The 17682-nt window shown below is 39.8% G+C and overlaps 1 protein-coding gene across 2 annotated transcripts in view; it reads right to left on the reverse strand.

Annotated features, from left to right (window-relative positions):
• syndig1l (synapse differentiation inducing 1-like) overlaps nt 1–13597 on the reverse strand; it is a 35033-nt gene extending 21436 nt beyond the window's left edge. Inside the window, exons 1-2 of one of the 2 annotated variants that reach the window (XM_044169883.1) lie at nt 13377–13597; nt 5824–6520 (exon numbers count right to left, since the gene is read on the reverse strand). In XM_044169883.1, the coding sequence (XP_044025818.1) occupies nt 5824–6351 (528 nt within the window). In that variant the 5' untranslated portion in view covers nt 6352–6520; nt 13377–13597. Of the gene's footprint in view, nt 1–5823; nt 6521–13153 lie in introns of both variants that reach the window. The other variant, XM_044169882.1, reaches the window with a different exon arrangement.
• Between the last annotated feature and the right edge of the window lie 4085 nt (nt 13598–17682).

The raw sequence follows: 17682 nt of genomic DNA on the forward strand, positions 1-17682 counted from the left end.
GCATTGTTCTTAAAGTTATAATCCCTTAAATTATCATCATATCAAACCCAAATTTTGATACTATTTATTTATGGTAGTCATTCTGCTATAGCGATTAAATGCATTTCCACTAGTACTACCTTTCTATATAGTGGTTTGCATTGTCAGTGGTGCATCCGGTCATTTTGAAGAGGAAGCATATTTAGCTTGGTACAAGTATAGCTACAGAGATTTACAGTATAACTAACACATGTTGCATGAGTTGCTCATCTTTTCTGTTGTATTTCTGACAGAGTAGCTCCTCAAAGCGCGCTTCCTGCCCCAAGTGATCAATAAACGTTTCAAATGGAGCTTGTAATATTAAGACGTTCTTAGCATTACCACCAGTAACCACAGGCGTCAAGAGTTACAAACACCAATGTCTTCATGATATTGAAAAATGTGTGGTCTGCAAACCTAGACACAACTGAGGAAGAAGTGCAGCAATGGAATCTGGTTAAGATCAAGGTAAATCAATTCCTGCTGGTTCATTAACCCCAGTTAGCTCCTCAATCTGAGGCGACCACCACTATTCCCGGGGATAAGTGGTTTAAACTAATGCCTAGACCTTGGCCTGTCTTGTTCAACCTTATTCTTCCTGGAACTTCAATACATTGTTAGACGCATTAACTTTGCCAGGTGTGTGTGTCCACATGTAGAATACAGAAGATCTACCTGCCAGAACTAACAGACCCACAGGTCCACAGTGACGAGCCTCCCAGTTTATTATGGTTTAGCAAGGAGCAACAGTATGCTGTCTCCTCTCAGTCAGAACTGTGTCACTGCATCTAACAACATCCATCTAAGGCAGGTAAATCTAAAAAAAAACCTGTAACACCAGCACCTCCAGGTCATTTTCAAAAAGTTCTCTGTCAGCACTGACACACAAAACAGAAAATGGCAAAATTTGAATTTAAATGTATTCTTCCTCCTCTTCAGTTTTGACAAACTATCCTCTCCATGATCACTTTAATTGTACAACAATGCACACAACTTAGTTGTTGTCACTGACATTTTTTCTGATTCTGTTGTCAGACAACTGAATGGGTATAAAGCAAATCAGTAATTTGTCTATGGCTTATAAATGCTACCTGTTAACAATAAGTAATTTGGGCACTGCAGCACTGACAATGTCATTCAAATCACTGATTCATGCCTGAGACAGCATTATATAAATACAGGTTTGCTTCTCTTGTGTGATCTGCTGTATTGGCATTCAAAAGTGTTTTCAGGTTGTGGATGGAAGGCTAAAACAGAGAATCTTTTTCAAATGTAGCTTGCTGAGTGTGGACATGATCGTATTTGCCAGTGAGCAGTGAGACTGGGAGGGAGGCAAAGACAGAGGGGTTCCGCTTGGCAGATCACCAGTGCTTACCGTACACTTATTAAGGCTGGAGCTGATAAGAGAAGACAGATGAGATTTTCTTGGTTGTCCGGCACAGAGACATCTAACATGGAAAGACTTTAGCTCTGTGTTAGGCTTGTCGGCCACTGAAGGCAAAATTCTCTTTGCTTTAATCTTCTACATGGAGGGCAGAGTGCACAACTGCAACCTTGCAGCTGAGAGGGATTAAGTGTCTTGCTTTGGGGCACTTCAGCAGGGCTAGTGCTTATTATCACAAGCCTTGTATGATTAAAAGTAATAAAGCCAACAACTAATAAAGACGATTGTTATGTGGAGATGTAAGGCATGAAAGGGCCTTTGACAAAGAGAATACATTTTGTAGAAACACTTTCAGTGAATCTTACCAAGAACTGATAACTGGATGTTTTTGGTGCTTGAATAAAAAGTTTCCCTAATAAAAAGTCCTCTGCAGCTATTACTGAAGTGAGAATAATAATGGGAGGATGGCAAATTTCTCAAGTAATATCATTAACAGCTTCTTAAAAAGCATTTAAAGTTTGACAGGTAGGGAAATTAAAACAAAGGAACATTTCATTTAAATCTTCTTGATGAAATTTCTCTTCTACTTTACTGATCATCCTCAGAGGCTATCTGTAATTTACTCACACACTTTGAAGAATTTGTGCTGTATTTAATAATTACAAATAAAATACAGAACTCTTTATTCCACTGTAGCAGTTTCCCCTTTGTTTTGTTTTGTTATGAGTCCTGAAAACACCAGCTTTTAATATCTGCAAGTTAAAGGGAAAGCAAAACGAGCACATCTTGTACCGCCTGGAGTTAATGACCTTTTATGAATTGGTGAGGATTTAAAGCTTATTATTTTACACTGTTTCCCGTTTTGAATGCAACACCTGCTGAACGTTGGAATTCTCCTATAACAGTCTGTACCTCTAAAAATCCTTTTGTCACTTCCTCAAGCCAAGTCTTCCTCCAATTCTTAGCGGAGTTGACAATAATAACTCTGTAATCATTCTAGTATAGCAGGTAGCCTACTGTTTTGACATATTTGCCGCTGTATCTACCTGTGAGAGATGTGATTTGGTTTACAGTAAGAAAAGTCTGCTAATTTGAAAGAAAGCTACAGTAGTTAATCAGCTTTATGGCATTGTCATCTAGTTAAAAAGTGCTGATGAAAACTTTTCAGATAATATGTGTAATATGCATTTGTAATGTCATTCCACATCACGGGATTATGATGATTATGGATTAGACATCGTACAAGATTCAGTTAAGCAACATGATCGGTGAAAAACATGATTATTAGAGACACAAACTCTTTTCTTGCTGAACACTTTTCAGCTGAATCAGGCAAAAGCCATTACACCTTACTGATTCCTTTATTAAATCAATACAACTCACAAAGGAGGAGCTGCATATAAAGAGAAACAGACGTGACAGGGATTTAAAATTTTATAGACACAGTTGAGATGTGGACTGTGAAAAAGGAGCAGCAGTTCAATCCCTGAAAGATGTTCATATAGGCCTGGTCACAGCAAAACATAGTACAGCTAACTGTCAGTTAGCAAGTAGTTACCTCTGTGGCTATTGGGACAACAAGTTCACACAGTTTTTCAAGAGTTGGTCCATATTTGTACCTTCGACTCCTGTCCTCTAACTGTCTGTAAACCATTTCATTTCGTGGAGCAGTTTATACTTCAACTGAGGAGTAACACAGCTAATAAGATAAATTAGTTTCCCTCCATTTTGGATGTTCCAGCTCTCAGTTCCCTAAAAAGTCGGCACTGTAAAGATGGCTTGCTAATGGTCAACAGTGCAAAATCACAGGTCAAAGTTCCCCAAAGTTGAACTTGACGCAAAATATTTATGCAGACTTATTTCACCAACACGAACAACTCTGCTAATTGTGGCAATTTGTGAATTGATTTAGCTGTTATAAATGCTGGTGTGACCAGGCCATAATATTTTGTAGATTTAGTGTCACTTTGACGAAAACTTTCAGCAGTGCATATGTGGAAGGACATAATGATCAGCAGCACCTTTAAAGATGTTCTTTTACTGTTCATGTTGTCTCGAGCTGACAGTGCCATAATCAAAATAAAAACATGAGAAATCATGCTATGCAATATCCATCTTTTCCCCAAAGAGAGGGCTTCTTAAAATTCCTCCATCTAACAGAACAGACACACACAACCGCTGTGTAACTATGAAGAACTGAACAATTCAGAAATTGAAGAAAAATGTCTGGATATAAAGGTATCATGTTCCATCACTTTGTCACACTCCCAATCCCAACCTCCTCAGAGGAAGCCTCCACTCCCTAAACTTTTCTTCTTCTTTGTACCTCTTCATAAAGAGAAGTACAACTGAATTGAAATAGAATCCAGAGTTTATTCCATTAATAATAATAATAATAATAATATGCTGAATGTACGGTATGTGTAAACACAAACACATACGCATACAAATAAACACCCATATTACACTTGGCATTTACGTGAACCAACTGATTTAAATTAAATTAAATTAAATTAGACAAAACTTAAGAATTAAGTTAATTAATTAATAATTACTCATATACAGTGCAGAAAAAGAGCGTGACCATTTGACAGTTAAAAAATGAACAGATTGCTAAGTGTTAACTGTCCTGTATCATTTTATACAGCTATTAGAATATCTACATTTAATTCATGTCCAATAGAGTTGTGAAATGGTTCTGGAAGTGTTTTTCCCCATTCAGTATTCCCATTTTCTTTAAATGACATCTTCAATGTTACTTAACATAGAAACATGAGACACTCCCGGATGATGTAACGATCCTAAAGGTTTATGTTATAACCACCAGTTTTAATTATTTCAGCTTTTTTTCTGAGAAATCATGTTATGTCTGTCATTTTGGCATGGCGAACGGGTCTAAATACTCCAATAGCAAGGAGCCTCAACCGCCATTGCCATGGAGAAAAGGCATGAATCAGAGCAGTAGAAAATTCAAAAGTTTTAGTTTTGAGCAAAACACTGCACCATACATGCTTAATTAAGCAGAATTTAAAAGTGAATTGATTTTAGCTGCAGATTGTGTCTTTGTTTTCTCAACAGCGTAATCTTTAGCTTCTACCCGCCATTAGTGGCGCACAGAACAGCATTTTAAGCTTGGTGAAATGCACCGTGGGAGTCATAGTTAATGTCTACTTCAACGTTTTTATGTACCCAGGCTTGTACCTTCGACTTTTTATCAAAGAACCACAAAAGTAAATAAATAATGAATAACAGAAATGGTTGGGAGTTCGGTTACATAATAAGTACATCTTGGTGTCTTGTTAAATGCTGACAGTTAGAATGCAAACTAGTCTGTGTGTGTCAGCGGAAGGGCTTTCTTGTTTGTGAGTTCTTCGCATTGTGTCAGACTGTGGACTGTGGGTGGCGAAGACACCCTGCACTTTGTTGTGTCAATGGTCTACTGCTGGGAGGCTACATAATAAGTCCCATTGTGTATTTTCCTCTTTATAACTCGAAACTGGCTGTGGAGTCTGATGATGCTTTTTTATGTGCTTGTTCATTTGTGAACAGGAAGCATGTGGAAAAATATGAACAATATGGTAATGTGTTCACTTAACCTTTGAATGGCTAAGAGGAGCCTCCAGTTGGTGTATAACATTGTTTCTAACTCATCTGTTCCCTTTTTGTGTGCATCCACCTAAGTTTACAAGTGAAAAAGTAAGACTGAAGAAAATATATCACATCAGAAAATGTGCAGGTGATTTGCTCTTTGGCATCTGCACATTAATGTTTTTCTTATCTCTTTCTCTGAGTGAAGTTAGTGAAGAACCGTGTTTTTTTTTTTTTTTGTCTATCTCTTTCTGCAGAGTGAGCCCCTAAGCTATATGTACCCATGTCACGTTGCATTTCAGCAGCTACATGTTTATCACAGCAATGCAGGTTAATTCTAGTAGACTCACGGGTGTGTGGCAGTCAGTCCATTAGGTCTTTGCAGGAAACTGGTTCCACCTGTCCAATCCCCTAAATCCTTTTGGAGTGCTTTATGCTATTGGCCGTGCCAGTTGTGAGTGAAAATACCATGGCTAATGCTGTAGTACTGTAGCACCTAATATCCCTGGGTGAGGCAGGCATGGGTGATTTATTATTATCTAACGATGAATTTTACTAGAGTTGGGAACTGAGACCAAGGTCACTGGATCAAATGGGATTTGAGGTTCGTAAAATGTCCAGGCATCTAGCCCAATCATGTTGTGATACACCACAGGGATACAAGCATGCTCGCTCTTTCTCTCATTTACCACAAACACAGGTACTTTGATTGAAATTTGACAGTGAATATCACAAAATCTGGCTATTCACAGCTGATCTTATCAGCTTAAAAAAAACCCCAACATTCTGGCCAAATGCAAGCTTTCTTGGTTTCTTCCTTTATTCTCTCTTACCTCATACTCCACATACTCCTCCTCCTCAACCTCATAGGAAACAGTTTGGATTTTGATGTGTTCGCCCTCTTCCAGCAGCTTCGCCTGGGGGTCCTCCGTGCCAGGAGTGTCCGCTCCTGCTGTGTTGGACGCCTCCTTCGCTTTCTTCTCTGTGAAGGTGGTCTCACAGCACTCGCTTTTGTATTCCTTAGCCTTGATGCTGCCACTGTCCTCTTTGTACAGGATGAAGTTGGGTCTGTAGAAGGCCTCTACTGCCAGATGCAGCGATGTGGCATCCAAAAGCTGCTGAGATTTCATCTTCCCGTTGGTGTTGTAACTACCTCCGCTCACTACGTTGCTGTTATTCACCTTACCTCCTCCTCCTCCTCCTCCCTCACCTCCACCTCCACCTCCACCTCCTCCTCCAGCAAAGTAATTAATAATGTTTTCCTGGTACTGGTTGTTAGGGAAGTCGCCCCCATAGCCGTTGACCATGTGCTTACTGTTTTTGTCCAGCAAGGGGTTCTGGAGCTCACTGAGATTCTCCATAGCAACAGGGGTCAAAAAGGTGAGTGGGTGGAGCTTCTCAGTGATGTTAGCTCTCGCAAGGAGATGGGAAGGTGACAGGTGAAATAAGACCAGACGTGCTCCTCAATGGCGCAAATTGATGCCAGGTGTTAAGGTGTTAATGGCATTCAGCATTCAGCACTCTTGAGATCTAGAGAGGAAACAAACAGCAACAGAGAAAGGGGAAGTTTTTAGATTCAATAAAAAAAAACTGGAAGGACATTTTTATTTTGACATCTGCCAGCAGGAGACAGTTTACCAAACATTTGCTCACATTAGATCAAAGTTTAGCTGCCGTTCCCTCAGCAGCAACAACTTTTACAGCATCCCGCTTGTCAAGAGCTGCACCCTGTAGATGATTCAATTAAATTTAATTTGGTTCCTCACTCTAGACACATAAAGTAAAAGACACACACACACACACACACACATATACATACCAGAATAGTAACAGCAATACATCAAAGCATTGCCATCTACTATAATATAATTTCATTGTTATTGCTCCATTGTTTGGGTCTTATCAGCCTCACTTTCTGATATGGATCAGTTGAGGCGTCCTACACCTATAAAGCTGTAAGCTGAGGGCTGTAATCTTCCACATCTTTGTGACTCTATGGCTGACATTTATTCTAATACTAATTTGACATTGGTTGCAAATATTCTTTACTATGTGAATATATGATAAAATGAAAAAAAAAATAGGTTGAAGATGGGAATCAAGAACACAGTTGGAAGGGATAAAATATATTCTATACAACTAACCTGTAACTTTATTAGTTAGCTCATTTTTAGATCTGAATTGATCTTATTGAATTTGAGCCATTTGAATATAGTTTTTTAATATTGGGCACTAATTTTATCTGAATTTGTGAACCCTAAAAACTATTTATACTGGAAATATAAAGGTTTTGAAATTGCACAACTTGCAATTGGCTAGTAAAAATTTCAAAGTGCTATAAATTCAGTGGTATTTAAATTTCAATTGGAGTTTTTTATAATTGGTAACACTCATTTCTCAATACTGAGTTCACTTTTTCAAAACTCTTTCTCAGTGTCGACTAAACTGTGGATCACTTTTTATTGCTTTGACACAAAATGCATTCAGTGACCACATCTTTCAAAATTCATGAACTGTTTTCTCACTCAAACTCCACCAAAACTCTGTGTACTTACAGACCATGTTGTCAAAACTGTTAAATGTACATTCAGAACCACCATCATAACACAAAACTACTGCAAATTAGACTGCATTTGGCTGCATTCTGCCACATCTACATCTAAAAAGAAATTTTAAAAAATTAAAATGCATGAACTTCTAACTGGGACACTGAGCATCTGTTTTCATTCCTTGATGACCTCCATGAAAGACTTGTGCCAGGTGAGGAAATGAGGGAAGTGAGGCAGAATCCAGAACGTTTTGTAATCACATGGGACGATGTGGCGTTTCACCATCTCTTGCAGTCACAGAGTGGTTTACAGCCCATCCCTGGATTATGTCACTTTCCCTTCCACCTTACTCTCCATTCCTCAACCACGTAGAGGAAATATTTGCCTCATGGAGGTGGAAAGTTTAAATCACCACCAGCCACATAATCAGATGTCCCTCTTGGACACAATGAATGCTGGATGTCTGGACAAATCTGCAGAAAGATTGCCAAGGATGGATCACACATGCAAAAAGATTTTTTGCCAGGTGTTTTGCAAGAGACATGAGGTGTGATGTGGATGAGAACTTGTGGCCAAATGCAGAAGACAGGGTTGACCAGCACTGTTGTACTTCTATATCTGTAGCTGTCCTATACAAGTATGTATAGTGAAAATTAAAGCCTAATGAAGCATATTGCAGCATTTCTGAGAGATAATCTGTATAGTAGTGTTTTGGTTGCATTAGAGCATTTTGTATGTGAGATTAACTGTTGTGCTGAGCTGCATGTTGCTAAAGAGAAGTGTCTGAACAGTTTTGAAAAAGTGAACTCAGTATAGAGACGTGTGTTACCAATTGCAAAAAACTGTAAGTAATCACTAGTGATTCATTTTCATAATTAGGTATTCAGTTGCTTACAAAATGTACATATTTATGGCCATTATCTGCTTCCATACATATCCCTCTTCTAAAATAAAATTAAATAGATGCCTAGAGCCTTCAGAACTTGTATAAATAAGCCACCATTGATCACTTTTTATAATACTGATGCCAACCATACAATGGAATGCTAATATTTGCTCTGGGTGTTGCTACCACAGCAGACAGCCTGATTAAGAGGTCTAAATCAGCTGTAAAATGATGCATCTACTCTACATTTAACTATCGAAAATATCAAAACCAAATTATAAACTTCTTTCCCTCCCAGCTATTTCCACAATGCGAAATATTACCCAGAATTCTCTGCTTCTCAGTTGTCACCCCTGACCTTTGCCTGATTAATCTGCGTTTAAAATAGAAATGCCAAAAGCAGATTATTTTTTGGGGTCCTGACCTCAATCGTGTATGGCTGTCTTACTGCACTCTTTCCAAATGCTTAAAGAGAAGATATTTCCAAATGAAGACAACAAGATTACACATAATGCATTGTGGCGATGGGATATGGATAATAGCTTGTTGGTGCACAGGTTAATAACTTGGTTTATCATGGTCAGAAGCCTCTGCTGATTCACATTCAGCAAGCAAAATTGTAATATTATATTATATTTGCTTAACCTTTACATTCTGTGTCATATATTTGTTTAAAAAGAACAGACAATATTTCCAATGTATGTATTTCTCTTTCCTCCTTATTTCCAACATTACAACTTCTTCCATTCATCCATATTATAGGATGTTATGGAACTGTTCTCTAGAATAGTCTCCTGTCGGACAGGACAGAGTCCCACTACATCAGTGTCCTGAGGAAGAGACTTCACTGGCCAATAACTATTTTCAATTTCAAAAATTTGCACTGTAATCATCACTTGCTTCTTAGATTCCCTTTTTTTATGTTGTAGTTCTTTCACTCTCTCTAAATCTCTCTTTCTCTCCTCATAATGAAGAGTTTTTCTTTGCGGTACTTTTCATGTTTTCTGCCCCATGAATAAAATACAAGCCGTATGCTCCTGGGCTTCCTGAAGCTCAGCAAACACTGGACAGCCAACAAAGATTTCATGGTTCCTCCCCGTTGGACCTCCTGCGTCTGAATGTGCTGACATTGTTGTTCCACATCAGTGCACCCTTTGGTCCACGTATAGCTCCAGGGATCACACACTCATGCAGTTCTTGAGTCAGTTGACTGAAAATGTGAGTACTTTACGTTCTGAACAAATTCTCATGAAAAACTAAAGATGAGCAGGTGCTGAGGTTGCTGTCTACTTAGGATGCTATTCCTGCATACACTACTGCTTTTCTGGGGCAGGATGGTCTCCGGTCTCTGCCTTGCTAAAGTGTCCTTAAAATACTGCACCCCTGCCAACTCGTGGGTGTGACCTCCTGGGTGGGGCTGATGAATAATCTAAACTGATTCTGTAGACATGATCTGCATCTATTTCTTTTTTTGATTTTTTATTTGTACTACTTCCTATTTATCGGTTCCAACTTTTACATAACACGCCCCTGTGTCCCTGAGTTTATAAAATGTCAGAAAGCATTTTTTTCAAATCAAAGGATTGCCACTTAAGTTAAAGGGGCTACAAATAGCATTTTAACATCAATAAATCACTGCTGCATTAATACTGAAGCGCCGCTGTGATTAGCATAATCACATGAGACATTTTGCAAGAGGACAAGCTACTTCTACTGGCTCCTAGGCCACAGTTTAGATTCGATGGTGGAGTTTTGCAGCTCAAAGAGATATTGCCTCGACGACACAAAACAGGATGTTACTCTTCCAAAAAGAGCTAAAGATTTCAGAGTTTCTCACAGTGGCAGATGGTGGAGCCTCAGACAAAAATGCCCATTTTGTTTTCTCTTCAGTAAGGTTTTCCAAACAGACCAGTGCATCAGGTATTGCAAACAGACCAATGCTAATGAACTCATTCTCTCTGACATGGTTTAAGAAACCAGATACAATGGCTATCATGCATATAGCCATAGTAAGGATTCTTCTAAGTACTTCCCTGTTTCTGCCACTGTAACACTCCTACTCTGCACAAATGCTGCAAGCTGACAGCGGATTACTTTTCGTGTCATTACTTAGGGATGCTCTGAGAAATCTTTTTGGTGTTGTCAAGCTTCCAAATACATTGTCTGCTGTGTTGTTGGTGCAGACGGGCATTTTTTTCAGTTAATAGGAATTTAAGTGTGAATAAGCTATTTCGGTGCAAGCTGAGCGAAGTAGGACACCTCAGAATCAGTGAAGATAAATGTGGTAGGAATAACTGTGTGTTTCCGTGTGTGCACATTTGTTTGTGGGCGTTTGTGTTTCGTGCGTGTGCGGCTGTGAGTAAATATACGTGTGTATGAGTGGGTGGATGTGTTTGGGAGAGAAAGGGAGAGCAACAAAGAGACAGAGAAAGAAAGAGAGAGACCATACTTAAATGTGTGTTTGAGTGCATTTGGGCATGTTGGTAGACAGCAGCGGCCGGGAGGTATAAAGAGCTGGGAGGTACAGCTGAAAGCGAATGAGGCAGAGCAAAACGCTGTTGCGAGGAAAACAATTCAGCATGACAGAGATGGCACAAGCACAGGTCTGTGTGCTGCAGTGCTGCTGTGTAGGGGAGCCCAGAGGTGTCTGACAAGGGGCTAATAGATTAGTGAACAACCTGTAAGCATTCAGGTGCACGAGGGTAACAATGAGACTGTGGCATTGCTAACATGCCAGCCACGCTGATATATCTGTGCGCTTCAACCCCATTAGACTCCAGTCAGCACACTCTATTTCCCTGTGTCAGCCTGTTGCCAATCAACCTCAGACCTCTGACCCTGAAGCCGAGAGCGGGTATTATCAGCCAGGGCCTCGAGGCCAGCGTGGCTTGATGCAGCTGAATACCAATGTGTCTTATCTGCCGGCCATGTTTACCCACCCGTTTCATCCAGCCTGTGTCTCTCACAGCTTTTCCTGGATACCGCATGTGGAGATCTGCTCACTGCTCGCTGCGCTCGACAACAACAACTTCATCTTTCTGTAATTTCATTTTGGAAAGCAGTGGCTGGCGTATAATATGCATAATAAGGTAACGTCAGGTAGTTATTGATGATCACAGATCGGGAAAATGCATGAGAGCTCATTGCAGAAAATGCAAATGCGTCCCAAACCACATTTGTCAGTGAACCTTACCCCTGGCCTCAGGACATGAAAGTCCACTGACAGATTAAAGCAACAGAAAAGGATGAAGTGAGTAATGGGCTCAAAACCGTGTTGACTGATCCTTTTATGAACTATTATCATCAAAGGAGACTGTGTAAAATGTCATAATCCACTTGAAATTAATCTGAATCCTATTCCTGTGTCAGCAGCCACTGCTGATAGTCTGCCCCCCTCTGTCTACATGTCTATCTGTGGAGCTGATAAAATATGAAACCCTCAGCAAGGAACCTTCCACAGAGGAGTCAGCACTCCTCTGGACCCTTGTCTCCTCTCGTGTACCACTACGCTCTTATCACTTGGCTAAATGTTTTCCACACCTCCGTCAGATGATCATAAGTGTTCCTTGATATGTAAATCCTCCATTGAAAATCTCAGCCACATGTGTTTGAATAATTCAATGTTGCTGTCAATAGCAGCCATGAACACTGGTGCAAGAGTGGTTTGTTGTTAGAGAGAGGCAGGCTCTGGCTAAGTTGCCTTCATTGCCTATTGATCATGGTCTCCAGTAGCCGATGGCCAGACACCAAATGTGTTTTGTAGATAGATAGAGTTCCACAGCAACAAACAAATCACTTAAAATCAGACATTACAGTGAAATAAATGTGTTGTGGATTAAGTCTGAAACATCGGTTTTCCCAAAAGATACTGCGGGAACTGTGAGTTGTTTGGTTAAGGTTTTTCAGGCTGTTAGGACTGCAGGTCAAGCTGCGATCAGACCTGACATCACTTGTGCCGTTCCAATTGTTGCAGGCAACTTGGGAAGATTAGAAAGAAAAGGTGGGGATTGATAGCTCTGTGTGTGTGTGTGTGTGTGTGTGTGTGTGTGTGTGTGTGTTAGAAAGAGAGGGCATAAGCTCCTTGCCTCTTTATTTTGCCCAAGTTGCTAAATCTTGGCTGAAACAATCATCCCTATTATCCCCTTAAACAACTACTTCTTGCATGCATAAAAATTAAGATAATAATAATAAAATATCCTGAATGTTGACACCGCACCACTCCTTGTTATGCTCTTTGTTATTTTTTCTTGGCTTTCTTTGTTTACAGGCTGAAACATACTCTTGAGTGCACTCTCTGGCCAAGTGTTGTGACCAATCTCTATACAGAAAAAGGTTGTTGTTTTTTTTGCAGCACAGAGCCCACAGACTGACGTGACGACTTCATGTCAAAAGTACATCTCAATCATAACACACACAAAGACAAGGGGATGGGATTTATGCTCCAGCAGTCGCAGGTGGAAACTGTGTGCAGAGTTCCTTATCAGCAACATCCTCCATCACAACAGACACGTTGGAATGCGACACTTCTCCACTTATTTCTACTGAGATTTGATCATGTGCGTTAGTGTAAAAACATACTTTGCGTAAAGCCAATTTACTCCCCATAATTAGACAATTATGATCACATGTTTTACAGCTTTAAAACAAAGCATAACGCGCGCTATTAAAGGCAAACTGTGAATAAAAAAAAAAAGCTATTTAGCTTTAATGCATGAATTCATTTCCTACCTTTGAGTTCTTGACAATCCACATATTTGTTTCCGCCTGTACATTATGGCTGGGATGCTGACGGTGTCGCCCAGGGGAAAAAGACATTTCTTAGACTTTCTCATTTGAAGAAATAGCCAATCATTTCGGGCGAACGGGTCTCCTCTCGGCAAAACGCCACACACTCTCGTTATCGCTCTCCTCTATAAATATGAAGGTCTCCCTTCCCAAATAAACTGTTTACCTTAAGAGTCGACTGAAATGTTGTCGCCTTCGGAAAGTTGAAACACCTTGCGAGAGAGAGAGAGAGAGAGAGAGAGAGAGAGAGAGAGAGTCCTGGTGCGAGGAGGTTCAGAGACACAGGCGCGGATGGAGGGATGAGGAGAGCAGTCCGATACGCTTCGCAATGAGCGCAGAGGGAGAAAACAGCGTCCACCCTTCAAGCATGCATGCGTTTACTTTTACTGAGTACTTCCATTGTGAGAACGAGGTTAATCTTCTCTTAGAGCGGACGCTTTTTCCTGCAAATCATCACCAGGCAGCAGTATCCAAAGCTCCATCTTGGAGAACTGGACAATTACAAATAATTTCAGACATTATTATATTTATATAGATAAATCAGTTATTGAAACCCTACAGTAGGAGCTACAGTTTGGAAGCAGGTGGCAAGCCTGTAAACTATTAAAAAAAGGCTATACAAGTGGTAGTAAAGTACGAACAAATACCACATAGTCATCATCAAGCGAACAGGATTATGATTGAGTGGTGGTCTGCCATCTCTCATGAGTTAAAGTCTTTCAGGGCAGATAGCACAAAAGTACCTTTTATAAACAGCCACTACTCTGAGTGGACCAGGGATGTCTGTTGTGAGCCTACTGATTTGATTAGTTCAAGTGGGCGACAATAATGTCAGAGAATGCACTCTCTAGTTACCAAAACTAATGAATGGTAGTCTTTAAAGGCCCCGAAAACCTATTTTTTCAATCAGCTTCTGGTTGTGAGCAATGGGGCCCCACACGATCACAACATTTTCTGTTACATCATTCTTATTTATTTGACATGATTTACATTTTCTGTATTTGTGTGTTTGTCCTTGCTGTTCTCACTGGTTTGAAGTGGGCAGGGCTCAGCTGGATTAAGGTGATGTCACATATTTCGGTGCACCAAACAGATTTTAGTTGGGGGTTTGTTTTCTTATGTTGCCAGACCTCTATCAATCAACTTGGATCAAACCACACCAACACAGTCCTGATGACTCAGATTAGTTGGGTTTTGTAATCAAGAAAAACGTAAGATATGAAACCAGCCATATAATGATAATAATAATAATAATAATAACAAATAAATAATAATAATCAAATATCTGCTACCAATATCGATATTCACTAACACAACTCAAGATCAGGGCTGAACATATAATTCACTTCCAGCAATTACTTAACTGGAAAGATCTGTCGCACTGGACATCACAAAGAAAAATCTATGAACACTAATCAACACCATGCAGCAAGCTTTATGCAAACTTTGCACATTTCATCTTCACTATAGGAGAAGCTCATGCCTGATCATTCACTTTAAATCTCCTCCTACCCCTTGTAAGAGATATTATTAAGATTATTATTTTGAAAAGCCATGCTTTGATGCACACATGCACTCTAACATCAATATTTTCTATATATAGCTAGCTGTCTTCTTGTCTTGAATGTCCTCTTGTTGTTGGTATAGAAAAAAAAGGAAAAAAAGTTGGTAAGCAAGTGTACTGTACACTGTGGGTTCCCTAGCATACATACACACAAAAACACACACACACCACAGGATGTGAGGAGAAGAACTATTGTCTGACAAATCCAAATTCTGTCAGACTTCATGTTCTGTGTTCAGAGCACACTGCTCCATAAATGTAGTGTCATTTTCACTGGTGTTTTTATATTTAGAAATGTGATGTGATTATAAAACGCTGGGCCAGACATCACTGTTACGATCGAAGATGAAAACATACTGTATATCTTAATATTCTGACGATGTTGAATGTTCATATAGTGTTAATATATATGTAGAAATATAAATACTTTCTGATTTATAGGCTGTAACTATTAAATAGGTGTGGTTTATGTTCCTACTGTTAAATGAAGGTCATTATTTAAAGTTCAAGACAGCCTCCACAGGGTTAATGCGTAGCTCAAGTAGCTCATTTCAGTGAATAAACTTCAAAGGCACCAGGTCTGAAATCCCATCTCATTATCTGGGATCTAAATCTCCTTTAACAGCATGTAAGAGGAGTCCTGACCACAATCTTGTCATTTTGATCTTTCAAGAAGAAGATCCTACGTTTTCAGCGAGGGATCTGCGGTATTGATGCTTCCTTCCTTTTATGTACAACATATTGTGCGTTTGGCATTTGAACGTGTGCACTACAGAGCAAGATGGACAAAAAGGTCAACAAATAGCCAGAAAGTGAGAGGATCAAGTCTTGTAGCTGCACTGATTGTTGCTGAGGATGACCAGGGGATGGACGAGAAAAGAGGGTAAGCACAAAGGGAGGTGGCTCTGAACAGGCTGTGTAATAGCTTGAGTGTTCTGAAACACTGATCACACTTCCATTACAACATTTTCCCCAAACCAACCTCTGCTCTTACCCTGCAGTGTTGCTTGTTATTTCTCTTTCTCACTCTCTCAGTATTTCTGTTTCTGTTCCCCATACTGTCATCTACTGTCTTATTTCCCCTCCTACCTCAATATCACTGCAATCATATCTGACAAATAGATTCAGATCCACTGGCCAGCTGCACTCAGGACCTCATCAGAAACCTATCAATCATAGATATCAGACACAGCTTTTCTTCACTCCTCTTATTTTGAACCCAGCTTGACCACTGAACCGCTGTCACGCCAGAGAATTTAGCCGTATCCTCCTCTGGTTGTTGGAGGGCGTCTTTCAGCCAGCCGCCATACCTGCAGGAATGCTTTGCATTACAGATGAGCTGCAAGATCCAATTTGTTTGTGTTGAGAGGACTCCAATTCCTTTGCCACAGAACATTAGGGCTGCAAATTAATATCCCCTGGGCTCAGCAGCTCACAGGTCTGTTTCGAGACAGGAGACAGGCACACTGGGATAATGGCAGATGCATGGAGAGAATTCTTTAAGGCCTGAGGTATCTTGTCTTTATAAACCCTTGTTCTCCCCTCCCACCTTTTTTCTTGCTTTTCCCTCATGGTTTCATCTGTCACCTTTAGAGACCTTCTCCAAAATGAGTTTAGAAGGTTTCATCTACAGTGTCGTGCTCCGAGTTACAACATCTACAGTCACTCTTACCTCTCAGCAGACACTCACAGGGAGGAACAGAAGGGAATACAAATGATGTGAAAATAAAGTTTTGAGAAGCCATAACTTCTATACAGCTGAACCAGAAGATGGTGAGTTTTACATGTATATTATCATGTATTATACAGTATTTATTCAATGGATTTAGTGCTCAATGTGTGTGTACGGTATGTTGTATTAATTTTTCTCATTTCTTCCCTGTAAAACACATTTGTGTGTCATAGTCATAGTCACAACAGGAGAAATGTGCTGCTGGCAATACTGGTGCCATCTGTACTTGAACCTAAACATTGATTATGCTTCTTTACTGTACACTTAAGGAATAGTTTGACATTTCGGGTACTTTTCACTTTCTTACTGAGAGTTAGATGAGAAGATCGATACCTCTCTCACATCTGTATGGTAAGTATGAAGCTGGAACAAGCAGCACGTTAGCTTAGCTTAGCATTAAGACTGGGAAGAGAGAAAACCAGCTAACTTGGCTCTGTCCGAAGGTAACAAAATCCTTCGATTACCTACCAGCACCACTAAAACTCCCCAATGAATGTGTTATATCTTGTTTGTTTAATCCGTACAAAAACCATAGCGTAAAAATGACAACTGGCCTGGAAACTGTTCCTGGCCAAGAAATAGGATTAAACAAAAGAGATATAACGTATTAATTAGCTTAATTAGCTTCAGAGGTATTGGTATTTGGATGTTTTACCTTCAGACAGAGCCAGGCTAGCTGTCCCACCTGCTTCCAGTCTTAATGCTAATCTAAGCTGTTTGTACAGCTGGCTCCAGCTACATATTAAGATGATCTTCTCATCGAACTCTCGACAAGAAAGTGAATAAGCTTATTTCCTAAAATTCTCTTTAACACACAACACACAAAAGAGTACCTAGGGAAGCACTAAAAACAACAACAACAATAATACCAAAAATATATAACAAGTGTAATTTCTCTGTGATAATGTATGCATCGAGGAGAGTTACTTTGTGGTAAGGAACATTTCAAATATCAAAATCAATGATGCGTATAATAATCTATATATACATGGCAGAAGTTACCAAGAATCTGCCAAAAGTCAAATTCCACCAGAATATATTCACGACCCTCAGGCTAAAGTGTCGTCTCATGGTAATAGCTGCAAGGTGGGTAGAGTCTAACCTTTGTTTCGTGTGTTTAATGTGGCTATTGCAGAAGAGCTGAAGGTTTGCATGCAGCATACTAAACACAAAAGA

This window comes from Siniperca chuatsi, linkage group LG16 (genome assembly GCF_020085105.1).
Source record: "Siniperca chuatsi isolate FFG_IHB_CAS linkage group LG16, ASM2008510v1, whole genome shotgun sequence".
Lineage (NCBI taxonomy): Eukaryota > Metazoa > Chordata > Actinopteri > Centrarchiformes > Sinipercidae > Siniperca > Siniperca chuatsi.